The 15,763-nt window shown below is 38.5% G+C and overlaps 1 protein-coding gene across 1 annotated transcript in view; it reads left to right on the forward strand.

Moving 5' to 3' along the window:
- The window catches only part of LOC149023098 (FHA domain-containing protein FHA2-like), a 35,832-nt gene extending 21,067 nt beyond the window's left edge, over nucleotides 1-14,765 (forward strand). The window contains exon 3 of the mRNA XM_089150951.1: nucleotides 14,236-14,765. Within this exon, the coding sequence (XP_089007077.1) occupies nucleotides 14,236-14,445 (210 nt within the window). The 3' untranslated portion in view covers nucleotides 14,446-14,765. The remainder of the gene's footprint in view (nucleotides 1-14,235) is intronic.
- Nucleotides 14,766-15,763: the final 998 nt, after the last annotated feature.

Here is a 15,763-nt window from a genome sequence, read left to right on the forward strand (position 1 = left end):
CAGCAGTCCAACTGGTAAGCGTCTTCTCTTTCCCTTTTTCACTGCATTCCCCTCGCTTACCTTTCTCTTTCTTCCTCTTATTCCGTCTATTGAAGGTGTTCCTTCTCTTATTTCTTGCTCCCTTTTTTCTCCTCATTTATTCCCTGTTTCGCTGCATTTTCTTCTTCTCCACTTCTGTTTCATGTCGTTGTTCTGCTTCTTTTATCTCCGTTGTTAGTTTGAGAGATCATTGCTCTGAACTTATGATTTATTCATAGGCCCCAATTGGGTTCTTATAGTTACAATCTGAGTAACTCCTACTTTTTAGTAGGGAAAGGAATACAAAAGCAAGTAGGAATAGGAAGACTAATCCTAGACTGACCAGGAAAGTAGTAACAAAGAATAGGAAACCAAAATAGAAAAGAAAAACATAATTAAAATAGGATCTTAAAGAGGTGATGTAGGTCACCAGACCTACCCCAAGAAGAGTTCCAAGGCCTGCTGCCCAGCAGCCTAGGTTGCTACCCAGCAGCACAAGAAGCACAATCCAAACCAGGGGTAGTTTGGTCATTTTGACAGTCCTACTTGACCCCAGCTGGCCATAATTATATTAGGACTTTGTTAGGGGTCCATATCTGTTGTAAAATTATTACTCGAATCAGTCTATGTTAAGTAGAGTCCTGTTTAAGATAGAAGTCCTATTTAAATTCCATGCTAAGTCCTGTTAATAAAAGGATATGAATAGACAGCCTATGCTTGTCACAAAGACAGTTCTGATGAATAAAATTATTGAAGAAAGTTCTTGCAGTGGAGATCAAGATCAAGTGAGCTCCTAGGGTTTCAAGTAGAAGGAATACTCCTTTGGCAGCACTGTTGTCTGCCTGCACTTCACCATCCCTATTGCAGGCTTCTAGACTTGGTAGCAAGCCTAGACTGATTCCCCCTTCTTTTCCCAAGACCCCACCCTAATCTTCTGTTTCTTTTTCCCCTACCCTGCAGCCTTCCTTGTTTTTTTCCCCTAAACCCTGATTTCTGTTTTCTCAAACCCCACATCAGGATACCCCTCCCTCCTGGATCCATTCCCTCTCCTCCCCTTACCGCTAGATCCCTACCCCAGCCCTGTTACCCCCTCCAAACCCTGAAAACCTTGATCTCCTAGAAACACAACCCTAACCGTAATCTGAGATTTGAAAATATGAGCAAAACAGTTTAGAATTCTTAAAAGGGATAATTACTATTGCTTCCCTGGATTATAGGTGAATTCTAATCTAACCCTACTCTTTATGAAATTACTATTGCCCCCTCACTTCTAATGGTGTTAGAGGCTGTGAAGGTTTGATGTGTGATGTCCATTTTGCCCTTCATCAAAGTTACTGATGCCCCCTTGTACTATATCTTAATTACTTTCTTATCCCCTGTACTTTTTGAAATTACTAATCCCACCTTAGATTTTGCCTTAAATTATTGATGCCCCCTGCAATTAAGCTCTGTTAGCCAATTGATGACATGATATCCTTGTGTTTTTCAAAAATCCCAAAGCAACCTTGAGGTTTGTTATTACTTGTTTACTTATTATGGCATCTCATTAATATCCGACTCTTTGATATCCAAGTTAACTAGAATGTAAGGGCAAAATTAGTATTCCATATGTTTTTTTTCTAAATGAATGTAATGTTGTCTTTTGTCTTCTTAATTCTAGTTAAGGGCAAAATGGACATTGCACATCAAATCTTAACATTCTTTTAACAATGAGGGGGCAATATTATTTTCGTATAGAGCAGGTTTGATTAGTAATCAAGCAGCAAGCTATAGTACAAGGGGGCATTATTAATTACCCCTACATAATCACAAAACTGAGGGTTATTTTAGGGTTTTTGAAAAATACAAAGATGGCACTAGATCAGTTAATTAGGGGAGCTTAATGGCACGGGGGCATCAGTAGTTTTAGGCAAGGTCTAGGGTTGGTAGTAATTTAAAAAAAGTACAGGGAATGACAGGTAATTAAGCTATAGTACAGGTAGGTGTTAGTAATTATCTGTTTCTTAAATCCTTGACCTAAACCCTGAATAAGACCTGAATCTCCATCTGAGAAGGCCTATAACCCTAGCAGCCTTCACCGAAGGTTCAGCAAAGCCTGATTTGACTATTTTTCATCTATTTGATCTTGGATTCTTGGTCCTCACCCTATTAAGGCTACATCAACAGGAGTCTTACTCCATTTAGTAGTTTAAAGTAGGGACCTATTCCAAAAAGGAAACCTCTCAATCTAGCACTAGCTCTATAGCTAGCTTTAGACCAAAGAGGGATATTTCCCTCTCACAACACTCGCCCTCATGTTGGGGCATGGATATCGTACATGTCCAACTTGGTCAAAATAGGATGAATCATCCTTTCAAGTAAACTTTTGATGAAGACATCTGCTACTTGATCTTTAGACTTCACAAGTGGCATCTAAATTATGCTGCTTTTCGTTATGTTTTAATTAAATGGCTTTCAATCTCTATATGCCTTGGTCCTCTTATGATGTATTGGATTACAAACAATGCTTATAACAGCTTTGTTGTCACAATAGAGCATCATGGGAAGAAGCACTGGAACACCCAAATCTTCTAGAAGACCAGATTAGGGTTCCAGCTAAGGCAGAATTACAACCAATTGTAGGGTAATAACTAGGCAAGGAAAAAGGAAAAATTACAGGCCTCCTTGAAAATCTGAACTGTTTACTGACCTCTGTTCAGAATACAGCCCTAAACGTTGCTCAAAGAAAATTGGAAAAATTACAATAGGAAGTGCTGAACTGTTTACCATTTTACAGCGCGCTAAAAAGGAGATTGTAAAAGGGTAAGGACTATTTCGTATAGCAGGGGGGGGGATCTCAACTCTGCCGTTAGTTTAGGTCTCCAAGGAAGATGAAATTTTTTTGGGATATGTTGAAAGGTTTGTGAAGTCCTGACTTGTGTCTGTAGGACACAATAAGAGCTTTATTTTTACTTATGACTTACCAAATATTGAACAAATCAAATCTTCCCAATGTGGGAAAATTACAAGAAAATAAAAGATTATAAAGGGATCTTAGCAAATCTACCCTAAACAAGGAAACCCCAAATATGGAGAGTAAATCTATTAAATCCGTCTTGCAACACTCCCCCTTAAGTTGGAGCATAGATATTTATCATGCCTAACTTGCCAATGATATTATTGAACATCTTGACGCTAAGCTCTTTGTAAGTACATCAGCCCACTGATTATTTGAGGTTACATAGGTAGTCTGAACCATGCAGTCTCAACCCTTTCCTTGATGAAGTGCCCGTCGATTTCCACCTGCTTGGTCCTGTCGTGCTATACCGGATTGTGGGCTATGTTGATTGCTAATTTGCTTTCCAAATACAGGCTGTATAGGTGCCTCTAAATCTGTCCCAAGTTCCTAAAGTGGCCCCCTCAACCACAGTACCTCACAAATACCTTGAGCAAAAGTCCAAAATTCTGCTTCAGCATTAGAGCTTGCAACTACTGCCTGTTTTTTGCTTCTCCAATGCTACCAAGTTGCCTCCTACATATGCACAGTAGCCAAATGTAGACCTCCTATCATCTGGACATCCTAGCAGTTTGCATCTATATATGCTTCAACTCTAAGGTGTCCATGAACTAAAATCAGAATGGTTTTTTCCTGGAGGCCAAGACACAAGTTCCCACGTTTTGTTTTATTTTTTTCTTGAGCTCGCATCTCCTCATCCATTGCCTCCTTCCATTTTAAGTGAGATAATGCTGCCTGCCAAGTATTAGGAACAAAAGTAGAAGACAAGGAGGAAACAATACTTTGAAACTCTGGGGATAGGAACTGAAATGAAACATAATGAGGAACAAAATGCTTAGTGCAGGTCCGTGGCTGCTTTCTTAATGCAATTGGTAAGTCTAAAGTAGGATCAAAAGAAGGGCTAGAGACACTCACCTGGAGTAACAGAATCTACTAGGAACCTAAGCTTTCATCTGTTCACCTTCTCTTGCTAACCTTTTATTTATTATTTCTGGTTGGGTTGAATGATTCTGGTTTGATTCTGGTTAGGTACTGGTTGGGTTAAATGGTTCTGGTTTGGTGCTAGTTGGGTTAAATGGCTTGGTTTGGTTCAATGGGTTTTGGAGCAGATCTAGTTAGGTTTGATGGGTTCAACGATTGCGATGGAAAAAAAAAGGGGTTAGAAAACAAGATTTTGAATGTGAGGTGACGGTGTTTCAAGTTACCAGTTGAGTTGCAAGTTGAGGAGGAAGAGGAAGAAGGTTTAGAGAAAAGCTGAACAGGGATCGATTGAGGTTTAATAAGGATAAACAAAGGAACAGTTCCTCTGCAATGGCTTTCAGGTGCAGGCAAGGGTGTTTTTGCTGGTTACATAAGAGAAAACAGGGAGGAAATGCTTTTGCAATGGCTTTCAGTTGCAGCGATGGATTTATTTTTTTGGTTGCAGAAGAATAAGAAGAGTAACGGCAGTTTTTTCCTTCAGGTTGCGATACCTCTGTGATGGCTTTCCTTTGCAGATATCTGACAATGCAAAAAAACAGGGGAAAAAGAAAGATTTGATGGTGGCAGCAGGGTGGTTGGTGCTCAATGGTGTTCTTTGTTGAATTTCTTCTGTTCCTCTCTTCCTCCCCTCCCCCCACCCCCCCACCCCCCGGCGGGGCCTGCTGTGGTTAGCACACGGTGGTGGGTGGTGCTCTAAGATTGGGAGAGAAGATGAGAAAGGGTCAACGGAGATGATGGTGCATAGTGATGGATCAGAGTTGGCTCTAGTACCATGTTGAAAGGAATGTGAAAACCTGACTTGTGACTGAAGGACATAGTACGAGCTTTATTTATACTAATAGCTTATCAAATTTAGAACAAATCAAATCTTCCCAGTGTGAGAAAATTACAAGAAAAGAAAAGATCATAAAGGATCCTAGCAAATCTACCCTAAACAAGAAACCCCTAATATGGAAAGTAAATCTACTAAATCTGTCTTACAACAGAAAAATATAAATAGATAAATAAACAAATAAATTCACCTAGGGGAGAAAGAGGGCAGATCTGGTTTAGGTTTATATTTTATTTCAAATTATAAAGAAAGAGGGTAGCAGTTTGGTTCCTTTAATGTTCTCAAAAACAAGGGTAAACAAGTCTGCAGCTAAGGTTTTCTCCAAAAGGAAGAATTGAAACTGATTTGTATTTGAACTAGCTTCCAATCTTTAAGTGACCTGAGAAGAGGAGCTCACAGTTGCAACAAGAATGAATCAGTTTTCCAATAAAAAATATGAGAGAAAAAGTGCCTTGCTATGATTTTCAGAAAGTGTTTCAAGTTGTATCATTTCGGCAAAATCTCTTCAAGAAAAGGAATTGAAGTTTGAGCTTTAGGTTCTGATGCCATGTTGCAAGTTTGAGAGATTATTGCTTAAAGAGTATGATTTCATAGGCCCCAATGAGATTTTTATGGTTAAAATCAGAGTAAGGTGTACTTTGAGTAGGAAAAGAAATGCAAGAAGTAAGAATAGAAAAACCAATCCAAGACTAATTAGGAAACTAGTCTGACATAGAATAAGAAACCGAATTAGAAAAGATTAAAAAAAAAAAAAAAACCATAATTAAAACAAGAGTTTTAAGGGAGCCCTATTTCCAATTAGGAAACCCCTCAATTTAGCACTAGGTCTAGCTAGCGTTTGATCAAGAGGGATATTACCCCTCTCACAATAGTCTTCCTCCCCACCATCTTTCTCAAATATTCCTTACTGACTTGAGATAATAATTTTTTTCACAAACATGAGTTGTTTGTTTGACGTTTCATTCTTGTACCTAGGGTGCCTTCCCCCCCCCCCCCCCCTGCTGGGCTGGGTCGTCAAGCCTTCATGACAACTCATGTTTATAACAAGTCGAGTAATAAGAAGTTTTTTTTATGCTCACTGCTATTTCTACCGTCATTGGAGAGATGTTAGGGATTTATTTTCTTGCTCTGGAGATTCATGAGTAATTGTTCTGTATTTCTGTTCCTTCTGTAAACATTGAGATTTAATTAATTACTTTATTAAGAAGAGAGTTAGTGTATTCTTTCCATGTTCTTAGAAGTTTGATATGATATGATATGACAATGCATATACTGGGCGGGGTAATGCAAGTTTCGTGGCAATGGAGTAGAGTTTCAATGAACAACTTTATTTTAGATTAATGGTAGTAGCAGCAGTTCATCAACATTAGGAGCAAATAAGAATTAGAAGTTTAGATGAGATCTTGCAGGCCAGTTGGAGCTTGGAGTCCAAACAAGGATGTAGCGCAGTCCCTATGGAGATGATGATCTGCGGCAAATTTGGTGTAGTTTTGAAGAACAGTAGCGGAGTTATAAATGGAGGAATAAAAATAGAAGGTAAAGGATAGGGGACGAGCCAGACAACAGTACAGTGAAGAATGAGAAGTGAATGGAAGGGGTTATGGTGTGAGGTGATAATTCAAAGCCCTACAGGTTTTGGAGGAGGAGATGGAAAGCAGCAGGGGACCCAATCCACAGGAGGCTATAGCAGCTTTTCAATTGGATTGAGGAAACAGTAGCAGTTACCTTTCAGAATTGGAAGAATGAATCTTGTCTCAAATAGTAATCCCACAATGGTTGTTTTCAGTAGTCAGAGACACAAAACAGCACAGCAGACAGAGATGGGAGAGAAGAGAAGATAGAACTGGAAAGGTGGTTAGGGAATGGTTATTTCTGCTCAGTTCTTTCATCCACAGCTATCTAGGCTACCAGAATTCTATTCTTCAATATTCTATTTCTGTTACAGAAGGAGAGTTTCTTTTTCCTCCCTTCAAATTTTTTTTCTCTTAAAATAATTATTATTAGGACAAACTGGATATAAAATATGCAATCAATTACATCTATTACCCCTAAAAACAAATCAATTGCAAATGCCTCCTTACTGTTAAAGATTAAAATTAAATATTGATATCTTCGCTAAACAAATATTAAAAATGTCAATCTTACCCTTCCTTACTGAAATATTTTTTTTTGAATGCCAATGTTACCATCATCTGGATTCTATTCCTCTCGCCTCTCTCAACTCTTCAGTAGTTTTCTCCTTCCTGGACTCCGGCAACCATTAAATTATATTTTATCTGACCTGGTGAAGCTGCAAACGAAGAATTTAAGCCAGAAAAAATGGAGAGAATTTAGGGAAACTCTTGAGATTCAGGGGAAGCTGATCGTTCACTGTTGAAACAAAAGTAAGAAACCCCTATTTTAACCAAGAACTGTTGGGTAGTTGGATATGCCAGGTCATCTTAGGGTTTCCCTAATTTCCTTAGTGAAGATCTACCAATTTGCTTTGTTTGGTTTTAGGTTGGGGTGGCTTAATCAAGAAAAGGCACAGCTGTTCTCACTGCGGCAACAATGGCTACAACTCGCACACTTGCGGAGAGACCACCAATGCAGGTAGCGGTAGTGGTTTCATGCTCTTTGGTGTACTAGTGACAAAGAGTTCAATCTCCAACTCGACACATAAGGTTGTGAGTATGAATAATCTTTCTCTGTACGAGCAGCCTCACGACCCCAATGTTGACACCTATTCTAGTTACGCCTCTGATGATGTCGTCCACCTCCGTCGGCAATTGTGAGTGCGCGAAAATTTTAATCTTTGTTTTCGGATTGATCTCCATTTAGTCTAAGTGTGTTGTCTAATTAATATCAATTCATTGAAAATTCATTCATTTTTAGGGGTTCTATGGATGGAAGAAGAACATAGACTTTTCTTGTTAGATTTCAAATAGGTTGGGAAAAGGGAAGGAGAGGTATTTCAAGAAATTTCAAGACTCGAACTCCTAAGTAGGTCGCTAGTCATGCTCAGGAATATTTCCTCCAGGGAAGCAAGCTTAACTTGAAAATTTTCATATGGGGGTTTGGGGATCAAAGAGCATGCTTGTCTAAAGTGCATGGGGCAGAGGGCAAATGCTGCCCTGAACAGTGTAAGCGTTGAGCTAGATTGTATGTCTTTAAGCCACATTGCCATCACTGCCAGCGAAACCTTTGTGCCCACCGATGACCAACTCTACCAGCCACTTATCAATCCCTGCTGTGAAACTCCAGTGGTGGAGTTGCAAGTTCCTTTTCCATCGATGTCTTCACTTTCGTTGGATGCTCTTCACTCCTCTCTATTTTTGTGAACCCAGTAACCGCAACGAAGTGTTGGATTATGTATTGTGCCAAAGATTCCACCTAGTGAGGCCGACGTTGTCGAAGCCGATGAAGGAGAAGGCGAGAGAGGAAAATAGAATACTTTTTTTTGGAAACAGGAGAATTGAATAAGGTAATAGTGGTATTTAAAAAAATGTTTCAACAAGGAAGGGTGAGATTGACATTTTAAATATTTGTTTATTGAAGATATCAATATTTAATTTTAACGTTTAACAGTAATGTGATATTTGTAATTGATTTGTTTTTAGGGGTAATAAATGTAATTGATTGCATAACCAGGGGGTTTATATGTAATTTGCCTTATTAGTTATTAGGTAGTGGGGTGAGGGGGTTGCGGGGGGTTTGTTTGGGGGGGGGGGGCACACTATTTATTGCTTAGGCAAGGTTACAAAGGAACATAAACTTTCTAAAAACGAAAATTGAAACTACAAACCTGGCAATTATGACAATGAAATAGAAATAACTAAAATTAGAAACAGTTAGAATTTTGTTTGAGAGAACTCAATTGAGAGAGAATTCTTCCACACTCAAGTTCGTGAGTGGGAGATGTATATTAATATTATTTGAATTACAATTCGAATATTTGAATTTGAATTACAACTTGTTTACAATCAAACTCTACAACTTTTTGACACTTTAACCATAACTCAAACTTTTCTTGATCAGTTGGAGATAAGATCAATTGAGGATAGAGTTAGTTACAATGTATTTGAATTTGAATTTGAATTTAGAGGTTTATCCTTTACACTCCCCCGCAAGGTCATTAGTTGGGAACAGACAGTGAGCTTGGATTTAAAAAAAAATTGAATCTCGGAGTAGATAAGCTTTTGGTGAGAATGTTTGCTATTTGATCTCCCGTGGGAACGAATCGGATTGAAAGATTTTGGTGGCTACTTGTTCGCGAACAAAATGATAGTCAATCTTGATGTGTTTGGTTCGTGCATGGAAGACCGGATTAGTAGCAAGGTAAGTAGCTCCAATATTATCGCAATATAGAGTTGGTGCATAAATGACAACCCCAAGTTCACGCAATAGCTGATGTAACCATATCAACTCAACGGCAGCATTAACAACCCCTTTGTACTCAGATTCTGTAGAAGAGTAGCCCACAATGGGTTGTTTCTTGGAACTCCAAGAGATCAACATAGGGCCCAAGTAGACACAATAGCTACTTGTAGATCGTTGATTAGTAGTTGAACCGGCCCAGTTCATGTCACTAAAGGCAATGAGAGAAAGATTAGTTGTGGGCCAAAATAGAATCCCATGGGATGGGGTCTCTTTTAGATAACGAAGAATTCATTTAACTGCAACCCAATCATCAATTGTAAGGCGATGCATATATTGACAAACCCTATTGATAACAAATGCTATATCAGGGTGTGTGAGAGTTAAATACTGAAGGGCACCCACTGTGCTTCTATATTGGGATGGATCATTATAGAGGGGAGGTTCCTCAGAGGTTACTTTGGTGATGGAGGTCGAGGTTGCTATTGATTTGGCTTCAAGCATATTGGTCCTTGGTCCTTCACAAAAGATCTGAAGAATATTTTGACTGGCAGAGATGTAAACCGTGAGATGAGCGAGTGACCTCGACCCCTAAAAAGTAGTTTAAGTCACCAAGATCTTTGATGGCAAATTCCTTGCCAATGGTTGTAATGATAGAATTAACCTCGAAAGAACTAAATCCAGTGAGGACAATGTCGTTCACACATACAAGAAGATAGATTGTTTGATGTGCTGAAGTACGAAAATATAGTGTCGTGTCAGATGAGGACTGTGAGAATCCCAGAGTGAGTAAATAACTTCCAAGCCAATGGGACCATGCCCTAGGGTCCTGTTTTAAACTATATAAAGTTGTATGAAGGTGACATACATAAGTAGGTCTCTCTGGATCAATAAAACCCTGTGGTTGAATCATGTAAACCTCTTCAGATAATTCACCATTTAAAAATGCATTTTGAACATCCAATTGTTGAAGAGTCCATCCTTGGGCAATTGCTAGCGATAGAATCAAGTGTATGGTAGTAGGTTTGACAATGGCACTAAAAGTGTCAAAATAATAAATTCTTTCACACTGATGAAATCCCTTGGTGACCAAACAAGCCTTATAACGTGAAACTAGACTCCAACCAAATTCATGTCAGGTTGATGAGAAACTAGACTCCAAGTACTATCGTGTAAGAGAGCATCAGATTCGTCGCTCATAGCAAGCCTCCATTTGGGGTCTTTACTGGCAGTGGTATATAAGGTGGGTTCAATTTCAGGATTATCAGCAAGAGAGGTGGCTAGGAGGTTCAATTTAGAGATGGGTTTGGGATGACCTGTTTTGGATCGGCTTTGCACATGGTAAGGTTGAGGTTGAGTTGGTTGGGATGGTGCAAGTCGGTTATGGGCTAGGGTTTTGGTTGCAGTGAGAGGTTGAGATAGAGTTTTAGAAATTCCAAATTTTGAATTTGAATTTCAAGTGAGAAAGGAGAGTTCAAAATTTGAATTTGTATTAGAAGTTTGGGTGGGGTGGGAAAATTTAAAATTTGAATTTGAATTGGAATTTCGAATGGGATGGAATGAGATATTTCAAAATTTGGATTTGAATTTGAAAAGCAATTATCAGCTGTAACTATGGTGGGAGTGGAGTGAGAGTGGGAAGGGTGGTTGGGAGGTTGAGTTGCATAGGGAAACTTGGTTTCATAAAAAACTATGTCTAGAGATGTAGGATCGCCTAAGAGTTGGATCATAACATACATACCCCTTGTGTGAGTTGTTGTATCCAAGAAAAATACATTGCGTGGAGTGATATTGCAACTTGTTTTTGTTATAAGGCAGTTACCAAGGAAAACATGCGCATCCAAAGATTCTGAGAAATAAAAGATCTGTATCTTTGTGATATAACACCTGAAATGGAGATTTATTCTCAAGTATCGGTGTAGGCATTCTATTAATTAAGAAGACGACTGTTTCAAAGGTGGCTGGCCAGAAAATAAAGGGGACTAAATCACGAGCCATAAGAGTGAGGCTTGTTTCTACTATATGTCTATGCTTCCGTTCCGCTCTCCCATTCTATTTAGAAGTGTATGGGCATGAGTATTGATGAGATATAGCACTCTCTTGAAAAAAAAAGATCAAAATATTCATATTCCTTGGCACCATCGGGTTGAAAAACTTGAATCTTGGAATTGAAGACATTCGCTACATACTAATAGAATTGCTTGAATACTGAAATTGCATTCGAACGTCGTACCAGTGGAAAAAAAAAACCATGTGAATCTGTTGTAATCATCGAAGAAATAAATATTATAACTATAACCCTGTGTAGATGGGGATGGAGAGGGGCCCCAAATATCAAAGTGCAATAATTGTAATGGAGATACAACCCTTGATTTATTCAACTTAAAAGGTAATTTATGTGATTTTCCCATCTGGCATGGGACACACAAAACTAGTAAAGTAGATGAAGGTTGGTGCAGGCTAGAACTGCAAAAGAGAGTCCAAGGTTCTTTTCGACGTATGCCTTAATCAGTCATGCCACACTTCTTGAGACACATTCACTGAGATGAACAGAGGGAGATGCGGATGGTGGATGAAAGCGATAGAAGCCAGCTTCAATTGATCCTTGAAGTAGAACAATCCCCGTTTTGGGATCCTTCACGAAGCGAGAACTTGGATGAAATTTCACATAAACAACATTATCACGTGTAAATTTACTCACAGAGAGCTAATTTTTAGTAATAGAAGGAGCATGTAGCACTTTAGGTAAAATAAGAATTTTTGAAGGGGTTGATAAAGAAGCACTTCCAATATTTTTTATATCCAAACTTGAGCCATTACCAATGTGAAGTTGATTAGTACCATGGTAAGGCATTGTTGTGTCCATGTGGGTTACCTTGGACGTAACATGATGAGTGGCACTTGAGTCAAGGTACCAAGAAGGATCAAATGAAGTCGTGGGTGCTGCCAAGAAAGCTTTTTGGGAAGAATTCAGCTTGGAGGCATTGGCACTTGGTGCATAGCGAAAATAACATTGCACCGCTGTATGATTAGTTTTGTTGCAAATCTGACAAGCAACAGTAGGGGTAGGGAGGATAGGTGGAAGATGTGTTGCATGTTGACCACGATTAGAGTAACCTTGAGCTCGTCCTCTGGCATAGTTGTGAGAGGGGCACGATTTCAGTTAGGGGGGTTGATCTGGTGGATAGATTAACTTCTGGTGAAAGCAAGTCAAGTTGTTGTGTTGTTTGATCTTTTAAGATTTCTTGATTTAGTAAAAGGCCTATGAAATCATTAGAGGGAAGAGGGTCTAGACGGGTAGAGGTGGCAAATGATTCATATTCATGGCCTAGGCCACGAAGCATTGTGAGGATAATATCAGCATCAGAAACTAAGTGAGCAGCGGCAGCAAGATGGTCAACAATAGATTTAATCATCTGAACATAATCAGCCATAGAAGAGTGGCCTTTGCGAATTTGCAAGAGTTGGTATTTCAATGGCATTATGGGGCTTGAAATTGGGAGGCATAAGTCCGTTCAAGGGAACTCCAAGCAATGTGGGAAGTGGTGAAACCAGCGATTTGAAAAAGAGCACTTTCAGAAAGGGAGGAGACAATCCAAGATAAGATCATCTAGTCTTGCTTGCGCCATTGAGAATATGTAGGGTTAGGAATGGAGGTTGGTGTGGGTGATGTGGTGGAGGGTGGAGGGATTGGCTATGGTCTGAGGAGGAGCTGGATTGGTTCCATGGACATAGCCATAAAGGTCATGTGCATGAAGTAAAGGGAGAAATTGCGATTTCTAGAGGAAATAGTTGCTTCAGTAAAGCTTTACAGGTAGGAGAGAAACGATGTTGGTAGGTGAAATTAGAGGAAAAGCCATGGCAGTGGTGGAGCTGGAGGAAGCAGATATGGCTCATTGTGGGGAGAAGAAAAGGTCTTGAGGATCCTGTGGATGGTAGTCAAAGGCTGACAAACGGATACCAAGTTAGAATTTCGTTTGAGAGAAAATTCTTCCACACTCAAATTTGTGAGTGAGAGATGTATATTAATATTATTTGAATTACAATTTGAATATTTGAATTTAAATTACAACATGTTCACCATCAAACTTTACAACTTGTTGACACTTTAACCATAACTCAAACTCTTCTTGATCGGTTGGAGATTAAGATCAATCGAGGATAGAGTTAGTTAAGGTGTATTTGAATTTGAATTCAGAGGCTTATCCTTTACAGAAATGATTAAGGCTCTATAATTAACAGAAACAAGTAAGGATGCTATAATAGAAACTAGATGAACTCTTTAGTTACTCTCACACAAACAACATTGACCTTTCTAAGTTGGAACATGATCTGGTTTTGGGCCCCACAGAATCTCCTAGTAACTATGTCACTAAGGCAAACATAGTCACTTGTTCTGCTTAATGTAGAATCTCTCACAAGGTTTCGGTCATTCATTTGCTCTCTCCTGTATGACCATTGTGACAGATTCTGCATACGCTGACTGGTATCATGAGGAATCCTCGTATCCCTTTGATGTAATACAAATTTTAACTGTTCAGCTGAATTGTGGAACATAGCATTTTTTTTCATTCAAGTTAATCTTCCTTAGAAGGTAACTTGTGAGTCATCAACGACAACCCAAATTATGGTACTTCTGGTAATCTCAATATTTTTGTGGTACAGCAAATTTGGTTGGCCCTGGGAAACCCTAGAGCTGGTATCCCATTTGGAATAAAATATTAATAACAATAATCATTACTGTAATATATATATATATATATATGTGTGTGTGTGTGTGTGTGTGTGTGTGTATGTATGTATCATCATTGAGGGCAACCCTTGAAGTTGTAGACCATTTGGATTAAAATATAACATTAAGCGGAGAATGGGACTTAAAATGTATTGCAATTGCCTTTTTAGCAATTCATTTTTGCATATCAGTAACAATATTGCAAGTTGCATGCATCCAAATGTCGAGCAAATTGCCCTCAGCGGCCTCAGCTTTTAACATTTGGGACTCTAGATGTATTGATGCTTGACTAACGGCTTATTGATGCTGTCTTTTATGTAGCTGGGAGAGCAGTATGGCGGTATCTGGCATCACAGTCGTGTGAGGAGATATCTAACTTCTGAGGACTGGCCTGCAAATGAATCCAAGGGGAGACCATGGTTTGGCCTCCTAACATTGCTAAGAAAATACCCAGAACACTTTGTCATCAACACAAGGTCCAAAGGACGGGTGACATCGGAGTTTGTTTCATTAGTATCTCTCCTTACCTAAAATCCTGGACATGAAGTTGTTTTGTAACATAGAGGGATCAACTTTGATGGTTTCTGTTCGGGTAGGCAATGAGGGACTCTTTAAGAGCCCTGAAACCTTGGTTATTGAAATGGGGTTCTGTACTGCTATTACCCAGTTCCAGAATATGTAAATGACAAAAAGTCGATTTTCTGGTCATGGTTGGAGATTCTTCTGTTTCCTTAGGGATTTTCTATAGCTGAGCTGAATCGATAGGCATTTGAATCTTCGTTTTCCTTTTATTGGAAAAAGATAGGCATTTGAAATCACTATTTAGCATGGCCTGTTAGCCACCATGACAATCTAGCTATATGTAGCTATTGTTGCTTCGTCCCCTGGCCATTGCACCAATGGCTAAGTGAGATAGATATATAGGTAAGGTTTTCTTAGATTTATTCCATTTAGAGTTTCCTATATGCAGTTCCATTGGTCCTGCAAACATCAGAGGAACGAGAAATCACCCTTGATTATTATGGTTGAAGGGAACAATCGAGAAATAGTCCATGATCCAAGTTCACCCTATTTCACTCTATGCTTCTTCTTTTTTTTGGGTCAAGCTGTATTTCACTCTATGCTATGGTGTAAATGATCAGCCAAAATTAGGTGCAACAGAGCTTGCATTTACAAAATTATTTAAAATAGTGATTTTTAATTCTTTAGATATTTTTTATCCTTAAAATCAACCATATCGATATAGGAGTGAAAATGTCTAAAGGGTATGAAAAAATAGTGACTTTTCTCTTCATACAACATAGTGATTTTTTCGTTCGATGTGATTAGTTTTAAGGGTATAAAATGTCCAAAAGAGCTGAAAAATCACTATTTTGGTTAGTTTTAAATATATAAAAATTTAGTTTTAGTTAGTTTTATTAAGTGAAATATTGAGTGACTATTTTTTTAAAAGAAAACCTAAAAAAGAGCTAATCATGTAATTTTTTCTTATCTCTTCGGCCATCATTAGGTTGACTACATGATATGTTCTTTTGTTAATTCCCTGGTTCCTTGTATTTATTTATTAAAAAAGTACGCACTTAAAATCAATTGCAATTGCGCTAGCTTGGCTCAGACTATCCTTCGACCTAAATTTTACATCAAAGTATAATTTACGTGTCCTGAAATTTCTTCGTAGACGTTCTTTTGTCAAAATATTTCTACGTAAATATAATAGTAAATTAGTAACTAGTATTTTTATTTCAGAAAAAAATATATATTAATTAACAAATATTGCAAGTGCAAATAGTAGAAGGTAAGATATCCGTCATGGTTAATAGGTGGCTATAATCGAGGAAGGATGGTGATG

This window comes from Hakea prostrata, chromosome 3 (genome assembly GCF_041222555.1).
Source record: "Hakea prostrata isolate BN-2017 chromosome 3, UWA_Hpros_2, whole genome shotgun sequence".
Classification (NCBI taxonomy): domain Eukaryota; kingdom Viridiplantae; phylum Streptophyta; class Magnoliopsida; order Proteales; family Proteaceae; genus Hakea; species Hakea prostrata.